Source organism: Hydractinia symbiolongicarpus, chromosome 5 (genome assembly GCF_029227915.1).
Source record: "Hydractinia symbiolongicarpus strain clone_291-10 chromosome 5, HSymV2.1, whole genome shotgun sequence".
Taxonomy (NCBI): Eukaryota; Metazoa; Cnidaria; class Hydrozoa; order Anthoathecata; family Hydractiniidae; genus Hydractinia; species Hydractinia symbiolongicarpus.
The window spans coordinates 20,273,617-20,293,591 of NC_079879.1; the positions used below are offsets into that span (position 1 = coordinate 20,273,617).

The window sequence follows — 19,975 nt, forward strand, 5'->3', positions numbered from 1 at the left end:
AAATGACATTTTATGGTTTCAGAAAAAAATATTAATATGGATACTTCAATAGCAGCATACAATCATGCTGAAACAATTCAAAAGTTGGAACGATTAAATCAATTGGAAACAGTAACAGCAGAACAACGTATTCGAATTGAGAAATACCGAACTATGTATGAAACATTAAAAGCAGAAAGCGAACAGCTACAAGATGTAAGAAATATTTTTAGAATTGTTATGTATATATACAGAATTTTTCTGATTAAGCGTAACATCTAAGTAGCAAAGTAGCAAATGCTAAGTAAGTGGCAGGGATGTCAATATTATCAAATATCCCGTTCCTTTTTGCATTTTTCTGTTTCTTACAGAGCCCAGTGTGTGTTTCTTATATATGAGTAGTTGTTGGGCTGAACCTTGTGCCTTGGGATACTAAGACAAGTGATTTGCTAACTGATATGACCTGTCTAAAAGCTAGATAGTTAGGGAATTTGCCCAAAAACTATTACTCTGTAAAATGTGGGATTGGTGGCTATAAATAAGAATCTTCTAAAAATTAGTATAACATAGTAGGGCGAGTTGACTTTATTTATTTTTTTATTTTCTTGTCTATAGGATAAACAAAAACAAGAGAGTGACATGCTTTTGATGAGGGAAGAAATGAAGGCTCTGCATAACAGATGTCAAGAACTTGTTGGGCAAGCTCGTGGAGAACGTGATGCAAAAATCGATGAATGCGAGGAGCTTCGAATGAAAGTATATCAATTTAAGATTTGCATATTTTTTTGCTAACATAAAAAGTTTTGGTAGTTTTTAAAGTACAAGGATTTTTCTGTATCTAATAACACCTTCAATGGTCAAGTTCAGTCTTAATTGCTGTTATGTAAAAAACTGCTGCTGCTATGCTTAAGCTGTTCAGGTCCATCAATACACTCTTCTTTACTCTTAATACGTCTGCAAGAAGTCATCGTGAGCTTTCTTTGTGTCAACAATATGAGACGGATTAACAATGCAGGCAACTCTGCTGTAAGCAATTTTACACTGCCATGTTTGCAAGTTAATTTCAGTACCTGATATTAATATGGAAATTTGGTACTTAGGCACTCCTGAAATTCAGACAATAGAAGCAGTGCATAGAGAGAAAGGGGTATAACCAGTAATTGATTTCAAAATTATCGGTTAGGTCTTACATGTAAAACAATTAAACAGAAAACCTTTAGCATGTAATTCTAAATTCATTATACATTAGAATATAAATAGCATACTAAAAAATATCAATAACTGTTTTAGGGTCATGTCAGAAATTTATATTTTACAGAATCAAAATACTGTGTGAATTCTACGTTTTTTAGTATCTAAGATTTTTCAACTATAGGTTTTAACTCCACAGCAGATTGAAGTTATGAAAATTAAAATGCAAGAAGAAGTAGATACACCCTACAAACAGGTAATGAAAGTTGTTTGTTTTTTGTCTCATTAAAATTATGGTTGAAAATTTTTCTTATGATTCATTTATTTTATTTTTCAGAAAATAGAAGCTCTAGAAACAGAAGTGGATAAATACCGGAATGAGTTTAACCGATTACGATATGATTATTCATTTTTAAAATCTGAATATGAACATGAATTGGTGAGTTTTGAATAAGTAAAATTATTAAACATATACATCTAGCTGTGATTCTAATGAATGTATTTCGGGTTGATTATAGGCACAAAAGAATACAATGATGGATGAAATCCACGGAAAGTTTGAACTGGAAGTAAGATTACTTTTCCTGGGTTTTTTTTATGCCATTTTTTCTATCAGTAAGCAAGTTTTTTTGTTTGCAAACTTTTTGTTTACCTTTTATTGAAATATATTTTTGTTGTCAAATTCTGTTAAAATAATTTATTTATAATTTTTTTCATGTTACGGGCTTTAATTTATATTTTCCATATTCTTCATTAGAAAGAAACCTTAAATAAACAAATTAAATCATTAAATGAGAAAAACAACCAAGATTCTGGAGATGTATATAAAGTGAGGATGCTGCAAAAGGAGAACACACAGGTACCAAGATGGTATTTTAACAGTTTCTTATCTTTTTTTAACACTAGTGGCCATTTGTAGAACTTTTTGGACCCATCCCTTTCAGTGACTATGTAAAAAAGAAGTTGTGATATTTTTGTTAAAAATTTTTTGTGGACTTTTAATTTTTTAAATATCCTTTCCTTGGGACTGTTAGGCCAAGAAACGTTGTTTCTCTGTTTTGTGTGTCTCATTCACATAGCTTTTTGAACTTGTTGGTTGATTTTATGCTTGAAACTCTGCATTTCTGTTCTGCTAATAATTTTTCATTTCATCTATATTATAATGCCCGTATACATCTGTCCGTCTGTCCGTCTGTCTGTCTGTCACGCAAAATAGTAGCTTAGCTGGGATAGGCTAACCCGTGGATTTTTCCACGGGCTAACGACTAGTCATTAAAAAAATTACCCAATAATCGTTTGTTTAAATTTATGCTTTTTTGTTGTTGATGGTGGTAAATATTTAAAGTATTTTTCAAAGGACAGTTTTACTCCCGTTTTAAAAGAAGAAGAAAACAATTTAAAACACTGGCTTTAGATTTTTTGGTTCATAAAATGCAGGAACGTTTGCATATTTCAGCAGAATAAAACATACTGCGCATTCTGTTTTCAAGGCTATCATACGAAACAGATAAACACCTTGCCTGTGCCTTAATAAACAACATTACGAAAAGAAACTAAAAAATCATCTTTAACAAACAAACAATCTATCTATAATATAATACCTCTATACGTCTGTCTGTCTGTCACACAAAATGGTACAGCAAGTGGTGAGACTCGCCCAAAGCGGTATAAAAAGAACAGGGGAACCTGTGGGTGGGCCACTGACTAGTTATTATAAATTACTATTTATTTATTATTATTTTTCCTCCAACCTCCTATATCTCGTGATAGTGCATAATTACTTTCTGAATTGTTTAGTTGAATTTAAGAGTAAAAAGTCTGCTAACTGAACTTGAAGAATTAAGAGATCAGAAAGAGACAGCAAATCTGCAAACAGATCAGGTAATTTTGTGACGTTTTTGTACTTTTCATACTATTTTTATCTTACTGTTTCATAACTTGCCTTGCATTAGTTATACAAATCAACAACCTCTCAATTCCACATCTGAATTTATCAAGTTAATACATATGTCTTGAATTTATCTCCAAAACATTTTCCGGAAGTAATTTTTTTCAAGTTATGATTTCTCCTTCAGTAACAAGAAACAATGTATAGCCAATTAAATGTCTCAAAATGTTTTGTCACATTAAACCAACACACATGTGGCCTTCTCCTGTTTGTTTCTTTGCGTTGGGGAAATCAGCTACGCCAAAAAACAAACAAGAAAAACTTATGATTCTCTTAAGCAACTTCTGTTTTAGGCTTCGCGATTGCAGGCTAGACAATTATCTGAACTGACAATACAGTGCAAGTCCCTAGAAGTAATATATACTTTTTTTTGTTTTATTTGTTTATTTGTTTGTTTCCATTTATTTAGTTATTTTTATTTAGGCAGAAAAAGAGACATTAAAATTACAATTAGACAGAATACAGAAAGAAATCAACAATTCAATCAAAGAACAGGTAGTTATTATGTTACCTGAAAATTTTTAAATAATAATAAAATCATACAGTGTGTTCACTCTCTCAAGAATGTCAAGAATTTTAAAAAATATAAACTAAATGTCACAATGTCAGTTTTCATCTTCAGCTTGTGAATTTGTTTTGTCCTTTGTTCCTTTTTTTTATGTATATTGCATTTTTCTTCTTCCTTTAAGCCAGCTAGCTCATCAGTTTTTTCTGTGGGAAAAAATGGAGAAAAAAATTTAAAAATTTCAGGAATGTCAGGAAAATCGAGGTCAATTTTTAAATGGATACCCTGTCATATAAAGTCTAACAGTCTGGCCAAAAATTAACTTCTCTATGCAACCACAAAAGTGTGATATTATTTGGTATCATAACTTTTGTCAAAAATAATATACTGGTAATGTCGTTATATACCATTTTAATTTGAAATATTCCTGTGCTACTAGCCAGACATTGAATCAATTAGGTTTCTCTTTCAACAATGCTTAACAATTTTCGTACTCATTACCTGAAGGAAAGAAATTATTTGCGGAAGAAATTTGTGCGAAACTTTTTTTTGCAGAATTAATTTTTGTGGATTTTGCCCAATTCCGCAAAAATCAATTCCACAGAAGTTCATCCGCAAAAATAAATTCCCCAAATTTTATAAAATACTTAATGATTGACTTAATGATCTGTTGACTGGTATTTTCAGTGACGATATTTTTTTTTTTTGATTTTTTGATAAAAAATTAGAGAGATGTTTTTCATACACTTAGGTACTAAATTAGGATTTTCCTGAATTTCCATTTACCAAATTTATTCCGTAATATCTCTTTTGAGGTCGCTATCCGCAAAAATTTATTCCGCAAAATATGCCATTTTTGGGCCACTCATTCGCAAAAATAAATTCCGTTCAAATTTCTTCCGCAAATAATTTCTTTCCTTAAGGTAGTCTGCATTTCTGCCCCTGTGTTGGTGTTTTATACGTCTGTTTTATTACGTAGTTGCACAATACACATCGTCATTTTTATTTATTTTATTTCAAATCTTGTCTGTCATTTTCAAGAGCACTTTATTCAAGGCATTAACCATATAGAATGTAAAACTCATTTTATATTTATTTAAAAATCTACAGAGCTTAAGGGCAAACAACAGATTCATGTGATCTTCAACCAATTCTTTTACATCATTATCCCAACTTAGGGTATTTGATTTTATCTAGTAGTAATTTTCCCTTGGATCTTTTCTAGCATATGTATGCTGTATTTTTTCATCAACATTGCACTTTTTTTTACTCCTGCAGTATGCGCTCCTTTAATAAAAAAAACAGGGGACTTCTGCATTAGTATAATCTTTCTCATTTTTTCAATAGTTTTCAAAAATTATTTCTGTTGAGAAAATGCTCAATTCCAACAAAATTGAAGTAGAGAGATGTTGAAATTCAATGTATTTGAAAATAAGATAAAAGTACCGCGTGAAACTGACAGTTATGTACTTTCAACTTATTTTCAATTACATTCAATTTATCAATACTCACATTTTGAATTTATTCCAGCACGTAAGATTTTATCCAATCCTGTGATTTTTATTGTGCACGTTTTTTCAATAGGATACTTTAAGTACAGATCTCCATCGATTGGAAAAAGAAAATCTGCAGCTAAAAAGGTAATTAAATATACAGTTAATCTGAACCTTAATCTTAACCCTGGTGAAAATTCGAATGGATTTTAATTGTTTGGATAACACCATCTATGTACCATCTAAACGCAAAGTTTTTCGAGAAATTTGTTTAATCATTGGTGGCATTGTGTAATGAATGGTGAAGGATACGTTCATGTTGAAAGACTTTTTCGTGATGTTATGAACCCCTTGCTTTTAAAGTAGTAGGATGACTCAGCTTCAGGAATTTCAATGAGCTCTCGTTTCATGTGCAGAAGGAGATGTCAATTTTACTTTTCTTTTACCCACTGTCATGTGTCAATCAAGAAAACATGCGGGGTGCATAAATAATAATAAAAAAGATCAAAAAATACATAATTTGAAGGCGTACTTTTTCTATTACCCAAAAAACCACCACAGGGATTTAAAGTTGATGAAATTTGTTGTCACAGTATAGTTGTAAGTGCAAGGACTGCACCATTTACCTTAAGGTTTTTCAAACCAACTGATTAAGTACTGTATATCTTATGTATATGTTTTAGTCAAATTGAAGAAATCTCACATAATAACAAAATGGAACTAAATAATACAAAACTGACGTAAGTATCAAACTCCAAACGATCTGCTAAAATATTAACTTATCTCAAATGCACTTGATATTTGCACATCGTAATGTTTTCTTTGCAGTACACGTTGTTACCACGCATCCTGCTTTGATAAACCTGTAGATTTGTTGTCATATGTTGCCAAATTTTTGTCATTTTTTTAGTTTAATGAAAGATCGTGGCGAACTTGAACAAGAAAGAGATAATTTGCGCATGGAGTTAAACATGTTGAAAAATAAATTTGCAATTCAAGAAGCCAGTTTGCAGCAATTAAAGAAGTCATTAGAAGAGAAGGTTAGTATTTGTGAAAAAAAAATAACTAACATTTTTTATATATTATCTCCAAGTTCTTTCACTGCATGGACTAGTAGCACATATTATAAGCCAACTTGGTTTACCGTTTGTGTTGTACTGATGTTTATACGAAAAAACACACCCGCTTACTCAAGAACATTTATTTGTCATAGAGATTTGCTGAGCACATTCTAGACTTTAGTTTTTTACTTAGGAAGCAGAAGCAATAAAACGTGTACAGACTGTCAAAGAAGAGGAATGGGGACGAGTTAATAAATTAGAGACTGTAAAATCACAGGTAGGATAACAAATTTGATGAAGAATTATTTTGTTTAAATCTGCACTTAATGCACGTTACTTTCCTTTATTACTTGACCGTCACCAACTTTTAAAAAATAATTAAAAATCTTGCACAATGGACCGCCTTGAATTTTTGTTATAATATTTTAATTCTGCCTTTTTTTCTGCTGTCATATTTAATTAAGCCATATAATGTACTGAAAAATTCTGATATGCAAAGTTAAACTTTTTTTTTTATTTTTTTTTCATTTTAATAGGACAGTGTGCATGAAAAGTTTTTTGTGTCTTATTTTATAGTTGGAATCTCAGGTCTCCTCTCTTGAGCAGCAGAAATTGGATACAGAAGCTGTATATCAATCCAGATTAGATCAATTGACCAATAGGTTGAAAACTGAACGTGATAACAAAGTGAGAATGACTTTGATATTCTTTTATGTGCAACAAATGGACAATGTTAATGTGTCAAATAAGTTTTCTCTCACCTCTCTCACATCTCGTAGGTTTACTCACTTCTATCAGTTTACTCACTTCTTTCAAGCTCACTCACTTCTCTCAGTTCATTCACTTCTCTCAGTTCACTCACTTTTTCAGTTCACTCACTTCTCTCAGGTCACTCACTTCTTTTAGTTCATTCACTTCTCGCAGTTCACTCACATTACTCAGTTCACGTAAGATGCGATATTGAAGTAACTGGCTGGACTTTTAAAAACTTATATACAAAATTCTATTAACATTAAACTTTCAGGTCCCAAGGTACAGTGTCATAACCAGAGCTTAAGGCGCCTAAAAAAAGCAGTTTAATACCATTTTGATATGTTGCGATTTACAGCAATTCAACCGTGTTGTTAATGTTTATATTTCTTTGAAAAAAAAATATTATGTTATCACATTGAAAGTAGGAGAATGTTTAGGAGTTATTTATACCAGGTGGTTATGTTTTCTCTGTTTTAGGAAAGAAGTGATCGTGAAATATCCAATTTAAAAGAAGCATTAAATGAAGAAAAATATAATGTAAAATCTTTACAACAGGTAAGTACTGTTTATCTTTACTGTAGTAAAATTCGCATGCTACGACGTCATGGATTTTGCCTGATTGGACTGATATCTCATACATCTAGATTTTACCTCGCACTGTTGACTTTTCTTTAGCACCAAGTAGGTAATTGTACGCACCCAAAATTGTTATAAATTGTAACTAGGAAACTTCATTTTGTTTTAAAGCCAAAATGTACACTAAAATACATTCAGAAGAAATATAAAAAAAAAATAAACAAGTGGAGTACCAGTGTGGTAATGGAAGAAAGCGCCCTACCACCATAACTTTTGTGGTGTTGGGTTATAAGCTTGGTACAAATGATGTCTTATGACACCAATTAGACAAAAAAGATTAAAATAGTTTTAATATGTCCATTTGATACGGTGCATACTTTACATAGTGCAGTTGTTGTTTGAAGAGATATCTTTTTTCGAAGTGGCAATTTTACATGGCTCACAAAAACCTTAAAAAAATAAAACAAAATAGATTTAAAGTGGGACGTGATTGGTCGAAACTTCCAAATGGACAGAAAATCGACGTCACACCTGCTTGGAATTTTTCCAAAAAATTTTGACTTCTATTTTAAAATGATGAAAAGTTCGCTACCAGGAGTTTTAGGAGTATTGGCTTATGTTCTAAAGTTATTGTTAGATAGAACATTTTTTACCCCAAGCAACGGGTTTGCGCTATCTCATAAAGCTAATCGAAATTGCAGAAAAGTGACGTTTTTGCGGCTTGTTGACAAATAGGGCCATGCTGTTTGACAATGAAAAATTATACTTGCATATATATGACATCTTTCTTGCAGGAAATTGCAAATTTAATGGAAATGAAACACAAATACCAAAAACTATCCCATGATTACGAAAAGTAAGTTTTTCCTGCTTCATGCTATTTATTATTCTCCAAATCGCAACTCTCCAATCTGAGAATGTCTGAGATCATTTTAAGCCTTTTTTTCAACGTGAGTACACCAACTAACGTTTTTATGACAAAGATCTTTTTTCTTTCATAGCCCAAACTTTTACATTTAAATTTTCGTTAAGTGTTAAAAGAAGGAAAAGTAAATACAGAATAAACTTTTGAATTGTTTTCTTTTTCAACATTCGAATGCGTAAAATTTGAAATTCAAGATAACAGCTGTAATTGCCTCAAAAATGGTGGGAGAGACCGAGAAATTTTTAAATGTTCCAGATAGCTAAAGTTCCAGATAGAAAAAGTTCAAGATAGCACTCAGTCAAAAAAGTCTGTACATTATTTTGAGCTTGTTCGACAGCTTCATTAACCTCTTACGGTTATTATCATTATAACTTAAAAAGATAAAGTACCGGTTTCCAGGATAGATATACAACTGCACACAGTCTTCTCCTTTTTTTTACTGACATTTGGAAGAAGTTATAAACTTTCATTCATGAAGATTGTCATTCAAAGTTTGCAGATTAATGTGTCTGTGTGTTTTCTTCCCTATGTAACAGTGTTTTGGCATCTGAACAAGGAATGAGGAACGATGTTGACAAGATGGCGAATACTATCGACTTACTAAAAAAAGAATTAGGTAATTTTTGATGATTTTTTTTTAATATCCAATTTTACTGCATGATTGAGAGGTGCATTATGTCTTACATAGACTTCTGAATAAATCAATTTTTGTACTTACTGAATCTATTAATTTCAATAAAACCTTTGTTGTTGTTGGTTGTATATTTCATTAAATCATGGACATCTTTTATTGTGCCTTTGTTTGTTTGTTTGTTTGTTTACTTTATTTTTTATTTGTTTACATTAAATGCTGTCTTGAATTTATTGCACTTGCCAATATCATTGATTCTACTTTAACCCATTGTTGAATATCGAAAGCCCCAATTAGGACTGCTTGAAAAAAAGTTGTACAGGGGAAGTAGAAATGAAGATTTTGACAAGGTTAATAATTTCTATCGAAAAAATCAGGGAATGTTTTGGAACAGCTATTTATTATCCAATAAAAGTATATTGCTATGTGTTTAAGCTATTTTTAAATTATTTGCTTTTTCTCTCTCTCTCAACAGAAATGAATCAAGAAGATATACAAAAGCAGAGAGAGGTCCATCAAAAACATATTTTGGAAACGAGGTTAAAAATTGTTACTCATGTTCAAACATTTGAAATACCGTAATCTTGTCCTCGTTTAGTGTGAATTGAATAACAAGACTTCCTGAAAATAATTTCTTTAGAAAAAAACTGGATGAGGAAAAGGGCAGGGAACAGAAGAAGTATATGGATTTACAAAAAGAACATAAAGAACTCAAGAAAAAACACGATAAACTCTCTCATGATGCAAAAAAGGTTAGATCTTTAGCTTGATTTACACGAGACACATTATTTGAGTTAAAAGAACCAGCTAGGGATGATTTATTTTTTTTTTTGACTTTTTTCTTGCGAATAATACTTCTTCTTGTTATAGTCAATTAGATTCAAGTTAATAACACCAACTGCCACGTTAAGATTTAAAAATATTTTTCTTGTTTTTAATATTCATTCCATTCACTTTTTTCTGAGCATTCCGATTGGCTCAAATGCCACATTTACTATAAGTTAACGTTTTTTAGTTCAAAATAAGTAAAATCGAAAACGCTCGTGGATTAAAAATAAGAGCAAAAAATCTGACAGGAATGTTCTACCTGGAAATTGATTTTACACGTGTGAATTGCATTATTGTTTCGTCCCAGTCCCCTTGTAACTACCAGTGTCTGTCTTTTTTAGAAAAACAAAAAGTTAAAAACAGAGATTAATCTTCTTACTGACGAAATACAAACCATGAAAACCAAAGAAGATAAACATAATATGGAGAAACAAATGTTAATGTGAGTACCTCTTTGTTAACAATACCGTAACGCAACCAGTACTTTTTTGATCAAAAGTCAAAGATGTTTTGTCCAGTCTTGACTCGTGTTTTATGTCAGTCTCCATACCTGCACAACGTTTTACAATGTTCTGGTAAAATGAGCAGGTCTTTAAAGACTAAAATCTATATATTTGATTATATATATTTGAAAATATATAATCTAGTTGGGGACGTGTAGAAATCTAAGGTCCCTTGCGATTTATCTAGTATTTTTCTGTGTTTATTAAAAACGCCTGGAAAAATCATTGATACATAAATTCATGGTATTATTAATATTTTAGGAAAAATCTAAACTTTGAACAAGAAAGGATGAAGAGAAGATTCGATAAGGTTCGTTTGACTTTATTAAGACTTGCTATAAAAATATCGGAATGTACTGAGCTGAGATTTCTAATGGAGTGAAGCAAAAATTTGCAATCCAAGCTAGTAACACCTGTTTCGTTCTCACACCATCCACACACCATCCATTTGTTACTAAGGTTGTTAGCTATGCAGATAGCGTGCGGTGAAGGCTAAGAGGGCTGAGGGTTGGTCCCTTTTTATGTTTCAGAAGATATATCTTTTCTTAAAAATGACTTTTAACCGCAATGATTGACTCGATTTCCAGTGAGTAACACAGTCACGGTCGTCACAGTCACGTGACAACCTTTTAAAATGTTTTCTTTTTTCCAAACACCTAAATAATGTACACATAGTGACCACGACAATGCGTATTTTGGGTTAACGGAAAACTCTGCATATATGCTGGCATGTTTTGAAGTATTCTCAAATTGTTGAGGTTGTTCAATTTTACTCCTTTGTTTACTTGAGTTTTTTTTGTTTTTGGATGGTGTTCTTGAAATTTGGTTTTTTATTTGATTGTGACAAGCTGTATTATTAGGGATGGCTTACAAATAAAGAAGTGCACATTAAGCGTTAACCCAATGTCTAGATTTAACTTCCCTCCCGCCGCACCCTAAAACGTGAAAATTAAAAAATTGGAATTTTTAATTATCGTTAATTCCTGTAGTAACACTCACCGAGACACCTATGAACGAGTATGAACGACAAATCAGTTCAAATTTCTTTCTGTGACCCTAAAAGAAATATTTAAATATTTAAACAACAAAGGATTTAATCCCTGTCCCGCCAAACGTTGGAGTGACCTTTAGCGCATATTCAGATTTGTGAGTCATTCCTATTAAACACGAGCAGATTATTGACTAGCGTTTGTTGAAATTTTCCGTCGCTTATTTTTATTTTTTGCTTTCTGACTTAGTTTCGACGCCGCCAACATCAATTTTCACAAGTACTAAATTCATCGACCTTCAGTGGTTTTCCAGTCTTCACTTCTCCTGTTAAACAAAGTTCGCCGTTATTTCCTGATAATGTATGTCGGAATAATTTTTTTCTTATCTTTCTTTATCAAAATATATCCGCTGTTGCGCAAAAAATTGCGAAGAAAAGTCTTTAAGGATTTTCTCAGTGGATCAGGGTCGCGCCACAGCTAGGTTCCAGGGGGCGCTGTAAGCCCCCCTGGTGCGGTCCAGGGACAAAGGCCCTGGAAGCCAACAAATATTTAGAGTCCTAAAACACGTAAAACGGCTATATTTAGCGAGATAGCTTGCAGATTCTCTGGTTGGATAACATCAATTTTCATGCAGTGATAGAGACACTTATTGGCAGGAAATAAAAAATTATTACTTAGAAAAAAAGTGGGGGGGGGGCAGCCCCCCTAGTGGCGCCGCCCCTGTGGATCCATCTATTTTCTGACTGACCTTTCAACCAATTAATATTTAACCTCAATTTTTCAATTAAGGCTCAATATTGCGGCGGAAAATTTAATTAAAACAAAGTGACTAAAACCTGGCTTGCAACTTTAGCCGACGAATTAAAAAAGTAATTTTCTACTGTTTTATTGTGCGTTTTGTAAAAACTGGACACTTTTTTGCTGCAGCTTGTATGGCTGCAACTCCAACATGATTTGAAATAAATAATTTTTGTTGTTGTCCAAGAAGTGTATTTATTTAGTTAGGAGGTACGTATTTTATGGCGTGTTTGTTCAACTGAATATTTTTTTAAAAAATAACAAACCCTGTATTAATCCCCTTCAGGTTGGGGTCTAAGTGGACTAATCAAAAGTTGTACAGCAAGAAAAAATGCCCTACCCCTAGTGTGACTTTTATCATATTTGTTGTTTAATTTCCTAATGTTTAGCTTGCTTCCACGATGCCGCCAAATGCCGACGTCGGGCCGTTGGGTGACGCTTATTGTGTATCTTTAGGTGGAGACGATAATTATGCCATTTAAAAATTTTTCCTCGGGTTACTAGGAAACCATTTTTTAAGGATATTCTAATTCGTTTCTTAACAGCGATTTAAGCATTATTGTTTTGGTTGTAACTTTAGTTTTTAACCGCAAGACTTCTGTTTTGATCCAGTGTTTAAAACTCAAGTACTTGTTAAAATTGTTAGTAAGTGATAATATGAAATTCTTAACTTTTCATTAAACCCTGGATATATTTGTGGAAAGGGTTAAACAGCGCAACAAATACTCTGTAGCCAGAGTATTTGTTGAGTATGGGTGCACGCCTAGTAAATAATGCTGAAAATTCGCGAGTTGCATGATGAAGCAGTTTAAAAAATCGGGGAATAAATCGGTTTTAAATCCAATCTAATAACCCAAGTTCGAACTTCTAAACCCTTTGTGGAAAAGCGACCTTTGACAAATTTAAATTTAAGTTTACTCAACTACCTGTGGTTGCAATCTTCAAATTTGACCCTACTTTCCACTAATTATGTCCTAGGTTGTCTGGAGACTCTTACTAAGAATGCTGTTTTAAGCATTACCAGGAAATCAATTGACGATCGATCTAAGAAGTAATTTATTGGTCAATACACTGCCTATATTTTATTTTTTTGTTTCCTCATAATTGACTTAGTGGTTAAATGTGTGCACAGGTATTATTCTAGGCTGGATTTATTTTTTACAGTTTTATTATCAAGACTAGTGTATTTGAAAATATTTTTAACAAATATAAAAAGAATTGTCAATACATTTTAATGTTATTGTAAGTTATGACTTTTAAAGAGATTTTACTTTTGCAGAAGCATCTGTTATCTTGTTTTGGTGTGAAGGTACTCTGAAGTTATAGGCTTGTGTTTTCTTAGTGTAAAGATAATCTTGTTTGACTGTTGTTGGTAAGTTGCACACGTGAGTTTACTTGCAATCTTGAAAAAACAAAAGAAGAACCAGCTTTTGCACTAACACGACCTTGGCCCCTGGGAATTTTGCATTAACAGCGTTAAAAAATTCTGACACAGGTTGTTCACATAATTGCTCTAGCTTTGATTGCAAGTTAACTTCGGGCGTTGGTAGCAAATATTTTTTATATCTACCCTGCGCAGGCGTGTCATTAGGAGTATAATTCGAGACATTTGTATATATAGAAAAAGATTTGCTCCTCCAAACACAGAACATATTCAATCTATCAGCTTGTATTTTGTTCTGTTACTGCTTAGATTTTATTTCCTTGTTAGGCAATTAACCAAGGTCAGAAAAGCATTCACGACTCTCAAAGAGATCTGGGGACAAGAATGGAGTTGTAGTGTATTTTATAAGGGTTTAAGGACAAGCTCTTGTGTGCTCTTCAAATCTTATTTTGTGGAGTAAAGAAAATATTTTGTTGGCTATGTGTTGTTTTCCTGCTTCTAAAAACCATATAACAAATGAATGACACGAATTTGAGTAGCCGTCTATGATGTATTGTACAACACGTTTTAGAAAATTTCGCGGAAGAAACTTTCGTGGAATGGCTCCAAAAAACCGCGAAACTGCAAAACTTTCTAGCGAAAAGTTTTTCCTTTAAAGTATTACCAATTAGAAAATTTGTACATTTTCTCCTTAATCATATGATTTAGGCCAGAATTGCCTTTTCTTTTCTTTTTTTACCTCGACTTATAAGTTTTAACTCGAATTATAATTATCTTCTCCTCCAAGCTCAAACAATTTTTTTTCATACTTGCACAAGTTTCTGCTTAGACAGAGCCATGATAAGTTTCTGAATTTCTGCGTTTGTTGTAAAAAGCTTACTGGTTACAACTTGTGTTGAGGCTTTCGAATCACAAATTGATTATGTCCATTCGAATTATTTGGTTACTTTGCATATATGGACATTTTGAAGCCACTGATAGGAGATGACAACCTTCGTTGTAAACGAGAAGACGATAACATACACGACGAAAAGGCAGTGGCTGTAATGCATTCTAACCATATTAGACCTCATGTAGTTGGCCACGTTTCATTCTTACGAGAAAGAGAATTAACCAAGGTTTATATTAGAAATTTCTGTTAAATATGTATTCAATGGCAACGAGACAGCCCTTCAATTGGAAAAAAAAACTTATATAACATTGATTTAAATGTAAACAAAATAGATGGAAGATGCCTAAAATAGAAATTTGAATGTGTTATCTCAAACTTGTGCTGTGGTTTTTTGTTTTGTTTTTCTAGCCGTGTTCGTTTCTGGGAGATATTATTCGCCAGGAATATTCAATCGGGACTTGGCCGCTAATGGAAGGTGTCTGCTATTATGTCCGCTATTGGGAGGTTTTTCCATAATAAAGGATTTTATAGTACTTTACACGTTTTTTTTTTATAAGAAACATGTTTATAAGAAACCTACATGTAGAATCTTCAAAAACTAAGTAACTTTTACTACTACATTCTACGTCTATTTCTGAAATAAGAAATAAAGAACAAAGATGCTAAATCTTTACTAAAAAGTGCCATTAGCGCCTTTATTCGTAAATACGGAATAAAGTTAAGGAGGATTCAACAAAAAAAAAGTTGACAAGGCAGCGTACCTACCTAAAATCATGAAATGGCATAGTACGTTGCAAGAGAACCTTATTAAATCCAAGAGCAATTCAACAACCTATAATTCGAAATGGGGCCGATTCCTACCAGACAGACGGCTAAATGTTGACCAAGTACCACTGCCTTTGCAATTGACAAAAGTAAAACATACGATCTCCCTGTCCCTACTTCTAAACGAAGGGACTAAAGAACATGGGTGAACAATCCTGGTTCTGGTCTTGATAAAAGTAGTGTACTTTGCAAATATGTTTTTCGCCGGGTAATACAAAGATAAAGATTGCTATTATATTCAGTGGCAAAGGTGATGAGCTAAAAGCTTATCATAAGGATGTGGACGTATATTGGCAAACTAATGCTTGGTCTGATACTGAGTTTAGTGTTAATTGGATAAGGATAACATTAAAGCCGGTTGTGTCTGAAGATAAGAGCTGCTATGTTTGATTCTGTAAAAATCTAAGTGCTTTAGTCAGCGAAGACTTTCTGAGAGAAGTTCGTGCCATAAATCGTATTGTTTCGTTTGGAGAGCCGGAAGCTACTGACACATGGCAGCTTGTTGACAATGGGTTTGAAAAGATGCTAAAAAAAATAATCAGTTGCTTGCAGGAGCAATGGCTAGAGGAAGACGAAAACATAGATCTCTGGACAGGAAACAGCGATAAGAAGCTCGATGTAAAGCAGCGAAGAATCCTCATTACTAATAATGCTTATAGCCAACTAATGAGCGATGAATATTCAAAAACAAGATACCGATGTTTTGAGAAAACAGGATGCTTAATCACTGCGGATGGGTCGGAATTTGATAAGAAAAATTAACAAACTACTTTGTTTTCCCACCATTACCAATCCATGTTGAAATGGAACCCGTTATTCCTACTTACCTACTGAACTGAAAGTCGTTGACGAAGATACGAGTGAGCTTAAAAAACTCGAAACAATGCCACAGGAGAGAGTAGATCTTGCTGTTGACCAAACCAGTTACCATCCACTTGTCAACAGAATTGCCTCCGTTTGTTATAATGATTGGCACGTCAAAAATAATTACATGGTATAACACAAAATTGGACGAGTGCCGTGTCTTCTTCACAGATAAATCAAAATATTACCTAAAACTGGATGACTTTAATGGAGTGGACGTGATTTTAGTGGACTAGGGTTATGTTTTTTATTTTTCTTGAGTTGTATAGTTTATATTTTGTGATGTTGTGTTGTTGAGAACTTTTAATAAAAGAGACTTTGAAACAAAAATGCTATATCCTTACTTTACTAGCAAAATTTAGAAACTAAATAAGAAACTTTTGGAACTAAAAACATGGCATTTCAGCCTACAAATAAGAAACTCTTAGAGCTAGGCCCTTCGCAAGGTTTCTTATATATAAAAAACGATACGGACTTCAACTTTTTGTCCGTTATTTGGAGGTGTCCGCTATTTGGGCGTTTGCTAATTGAAAGTTTTACTGTACTAACATAATTTAAAATATTTTAAAGTTCAAACTTTTTCCAAATATTATATTTTACAGAAAACCAGGCATATTTTGTTTATTTTCGAGTCAACCCTTTTAGATTAAATTCATCTCAAAGAGCTCTGGGGTCGAGAATTCCTTTTAATATTCGATGTCATAGCTTTCACAGGGGCAGGGAGGGAGAGGGCGCTAGTGGTTTGTGCACAACTTTTTATTTTGCAAAGTTTTTATGAGAAGAAGAAACAACATTCCATCCTTCTAACTTAATGTTTTATGCATTAGATACAGAATTGGAATAATTTATGCATTACGATCAGAATTGGAATAATTTATGCATTATGAAACAAAGTTGGAATAATTAGTTACCCACTGTTTACACAACGGTGTCTTTGTCGGTTTTAAAGTTTTCCTAGCTCCTGTCTGTTTTAATGTATTTCGTCCTATAAAATTTAATCATCATGAAACCATCGCTGTATGTGGGGTAAACGCCTCCACTAAGTAAAAAAAAGTAATCTTTTTAATGTGTTTATTTGGATATGTTATCTTTTTCATGAAATGTCAACATGTACTTAAACTTCGACAGGTTGCATAATTGCGTGTACATTTTCGTGACGTCGCGATTGGATTTCGCAACTTCGACTTCACTATCAACACACGAAGTGTAAATCTGATTGAAGTGTGTGGGTTGGTGAGAATAAGTTTAAAGTTCAAAATAAACTAACTTTTAAAAATGAAATACAACACATTGAAGTTATTTACTTTCAGTATGTATTTTAGATCTTATACGCACTTGTTGTTCGTTGTCAAGTGGGCTATCCTTGTTCTGCCCACACATCATTGACTTATACCCTCCAACTAAAACAGTGCATAGCTCAGGTAGTAAGACAGTGTTTAGCAGCAGAACAGAAAGGAAGTACGGGTCATAATAGGTCAAACAATATAAAGAAAATGTGTGTGTGTGCTAACAACATCGCTATGAAAGGTGAGTCTTCAGAAAGTACTGTCTTTCTTACTTAGCACCATGCCTTGCACGGCAGGGTCAATGAATTGCGGTAATCTCGTAGTGTATTTGAGCCTGCGCAGTTTTGCTTGTTTTCTTTTCGCTTCAATAACCTTATGTTAAAATAAGCCAATCACAATGTTTATTTGAGTGACGTACTAAAAGTTTGTGTCATTGTTGTGTCATTGGTTGGTTCTCTAAAAATGTGACAGATCTTTTGTGTAAGCCAATGTTCGCGATTATTTATCGATATATATTATGGTGTGATTTTGCATGATAGCAGGTAAACTGGTCTAAAAGGTCCTATTTAGGCATTCTAATATGCGCTTGTTACTTTGCAAAGATGAGGCAGGGCGTGCAGAAAAGATCAGCAAGAATCGACACTGTTGAAAAACTGCAAATTTAACCAAAGAACCTAAGATCACACGAACTAAGTGTGAATAGTATATCGTGCCCCGTTAACGGCACATTTAAAAACGGGAACTCTTGTATACATAATCCGCATACGTTCTTTAGAATTTAAAAAGGAAAATCAGGCATTACACTTAATTATAAACCCTTTATTATAAGAAAAACATGTATGTTTTTAGCAGTTTTTGTGCACCGTAATTTTATAAAATTATCATGATGGTACTGCTGTAGGCCAGCCTCTGGTTTTCAGATTTACGTTTTCGGGTATGGATAGGAGGGAATATAAGAGAAAAAGCGATTTTTTCATACATCTTAATTCTTTCACACAAGTTTTATACCTATATTCTGAAACCTTATGTATTGCAGTACCAGGATTTTCCTTTTCATTTTTCCCGCTTTCCCAATTGCACTGGAAAATATCAGGGAATGTTGTTAATAAAATAACAGAAGAACCATAATTATAAATGAATGTATGGGCGACGGACACCTATATGCAGGACTCTATTTGAAATCTTTAATATTTAGCTAAAATCTTTGAGTTTTTATGCGAGATTATGGGGTGCAATAGACTGGGATATCGCGCAAAACTAAATTTGTATTCAAAGTGATTTTTGTGGCGCATAATTTTATTTGAAAAAATTGTCCAATATCTAATTTGAAAAGCGTCTTTAACGCCCTTGCAAGAGCTTGAGGGCTTAAGCGAAATATTTGATAATCTCTGCATGTGATTTTGATTGGTTATAATAACCAAGCGGCAAATCAATCATTTCACCAGCAGTGTTGTACCAAAATTCCGCGCTAATCCAGAAATTTAAAATCAGTAACTCATGGAATATGTTCCGTATTTCTTTCTTTTAAAAGGGCTGCGAAACGAGCTAATGGCGGTGGAAAGTTTATGATCACTAAGGACAAAAACAACAACTTTAATCATCTTATGTATCACATTGGACATCAAAATATATCTGAAAATAACAGGAAAGCTCCCTGCATATATATACTAGGTTTCCATGATTTATTAGGCACTTACCTTGCGTTTAACTTAAGCTTACTAATAAAATAAACTTTAAATCTTTTGAAATAACTAGCTATAATTGTGGACATAATAATATTGGTAAAAACCGTTTTAGGTTTTTTCTCCAGAACTGGCCAAATGGAATTGCTTTTTCAAAACTCTGCAGACGGCAGGCTCCAAAAGCTTCGCTTTGGGAGATGTGTAGGCAACGTAAATGACGTCAAAAATGCGCTACTGGCAGTTTCAGCCATGTCCGCATTCCGGAACAATTCACACGATGGCCCGTGCTAACATTCGGGGAGACAGGGTGTGCTGACGTCAGCAAAAATTTGGATGGGTTGAGAATTTGAAACTAACCTAAAGTCCTAAGTTCGACAAGTGAATTTTGACAAAGTCGTAATGCCTTTGTCTTTTGTAGAAACAGTGTTTATATCTGCTTGTGGGACGAACTGTGAAATTCGGTCCTCTTTTCCAATAAATTAAGTCCGGGATTGTAGCTATATCTTTCGAAATTTTGCGTAGAAACATATAATTGTACATAAAGCCAGTCTAAGCAACAACAATGACTTGAAAAACATTTCCTTCCTGAAGCTAGTAAACATAGCATTTTTTACCAAATACAGCTCCTCGTGTTATCTCTGTTCTCTCGGCAAAAAAACTTTCGGTGTACTGATATTTAATACATTTTACAGACCGTAGCTTCTTTTTTCGCAAAAAAAAAAATACTGAAGGAAAGTTGTTTTTTTTTAAATAAAAATAAAAAATAGCAAATTCATTATTTATAAACAGGTTGTCTAGACGTCTATGTGGTTCTAAAGTGTGTATAATTTCTTGCACCTTGACCTTTTTAGTGGTCCATTTA

General features: G+C 33.1%; 1 protein-coding gene across 1 annotated transcript; it reads left to right on the forward strand.

The window, feature by feature from the left end:
* Positions 1–21: 21 nt before the first annotated feature.
* On the forward strand, positions 22–12,993 carry LOC130645226 (centrosomal protein of 83 kDa-like). Its single transcript, XM_057451144.1, has 23 exons — positions 22–195; positions 595–735; positions 1,355–1,426; positions 1,508–1,609; positions 1,689–1,739; positions 1,928–2,029; positions 2,968–3,051; positions 3,412–3,471; positions 3,542–3,613; positions 5,208–5,263; positions 5,800–5,856; positions 6,027–6,156; positions 6,371–6,454; positions 6,754–6,864; positions 7,408–7,485; positions 8,301–8,362; positions 8,968–9,047; positions 9,538–9,601; positions 9,703–9,814; positions 10,232–10,332; positions 10,655–10,703; positions 11,632–11,742; positions 12,570–12,993. The coding sequence occupies exons 1-23, from the start codon at positions 37–39 to the stop codon at positions 12,660–12,662; spliced, it is 2,031 nt and encodes a 676-aa protein (XP_057307127.1). The 5' UTR covers positions 22–36; the 3' UTR covers positions 12,663–12,993.
* Positions 12,994–19,975: the final 6,982 nt, after the last annotated feature.

Excerpts from the sequence above, each read along its gene's own strand:
- LOC130645226 (XM_057451144.1), top strand. The coding sequence starts at position 37 with ATGGATACTTCAATAGCAGCATACAATCATGCTGAAACAATTCAAAAG. Across the intron at positions 3,614-5,207 it reads ACAATTCAATCAAAGAACAG|GATACTTTAAGTACAGATCT; the intron begins GTAGTTATTATG and ends TTTTTTCAATAG. Across the intron at positions 6,455-6,753 it reads TAGAGACTGTAAAATCACAG|TTGGAATCTCAGGTCTCCTC; the intron begins GTAGGATAACAA and ends CTTATTTTATAG.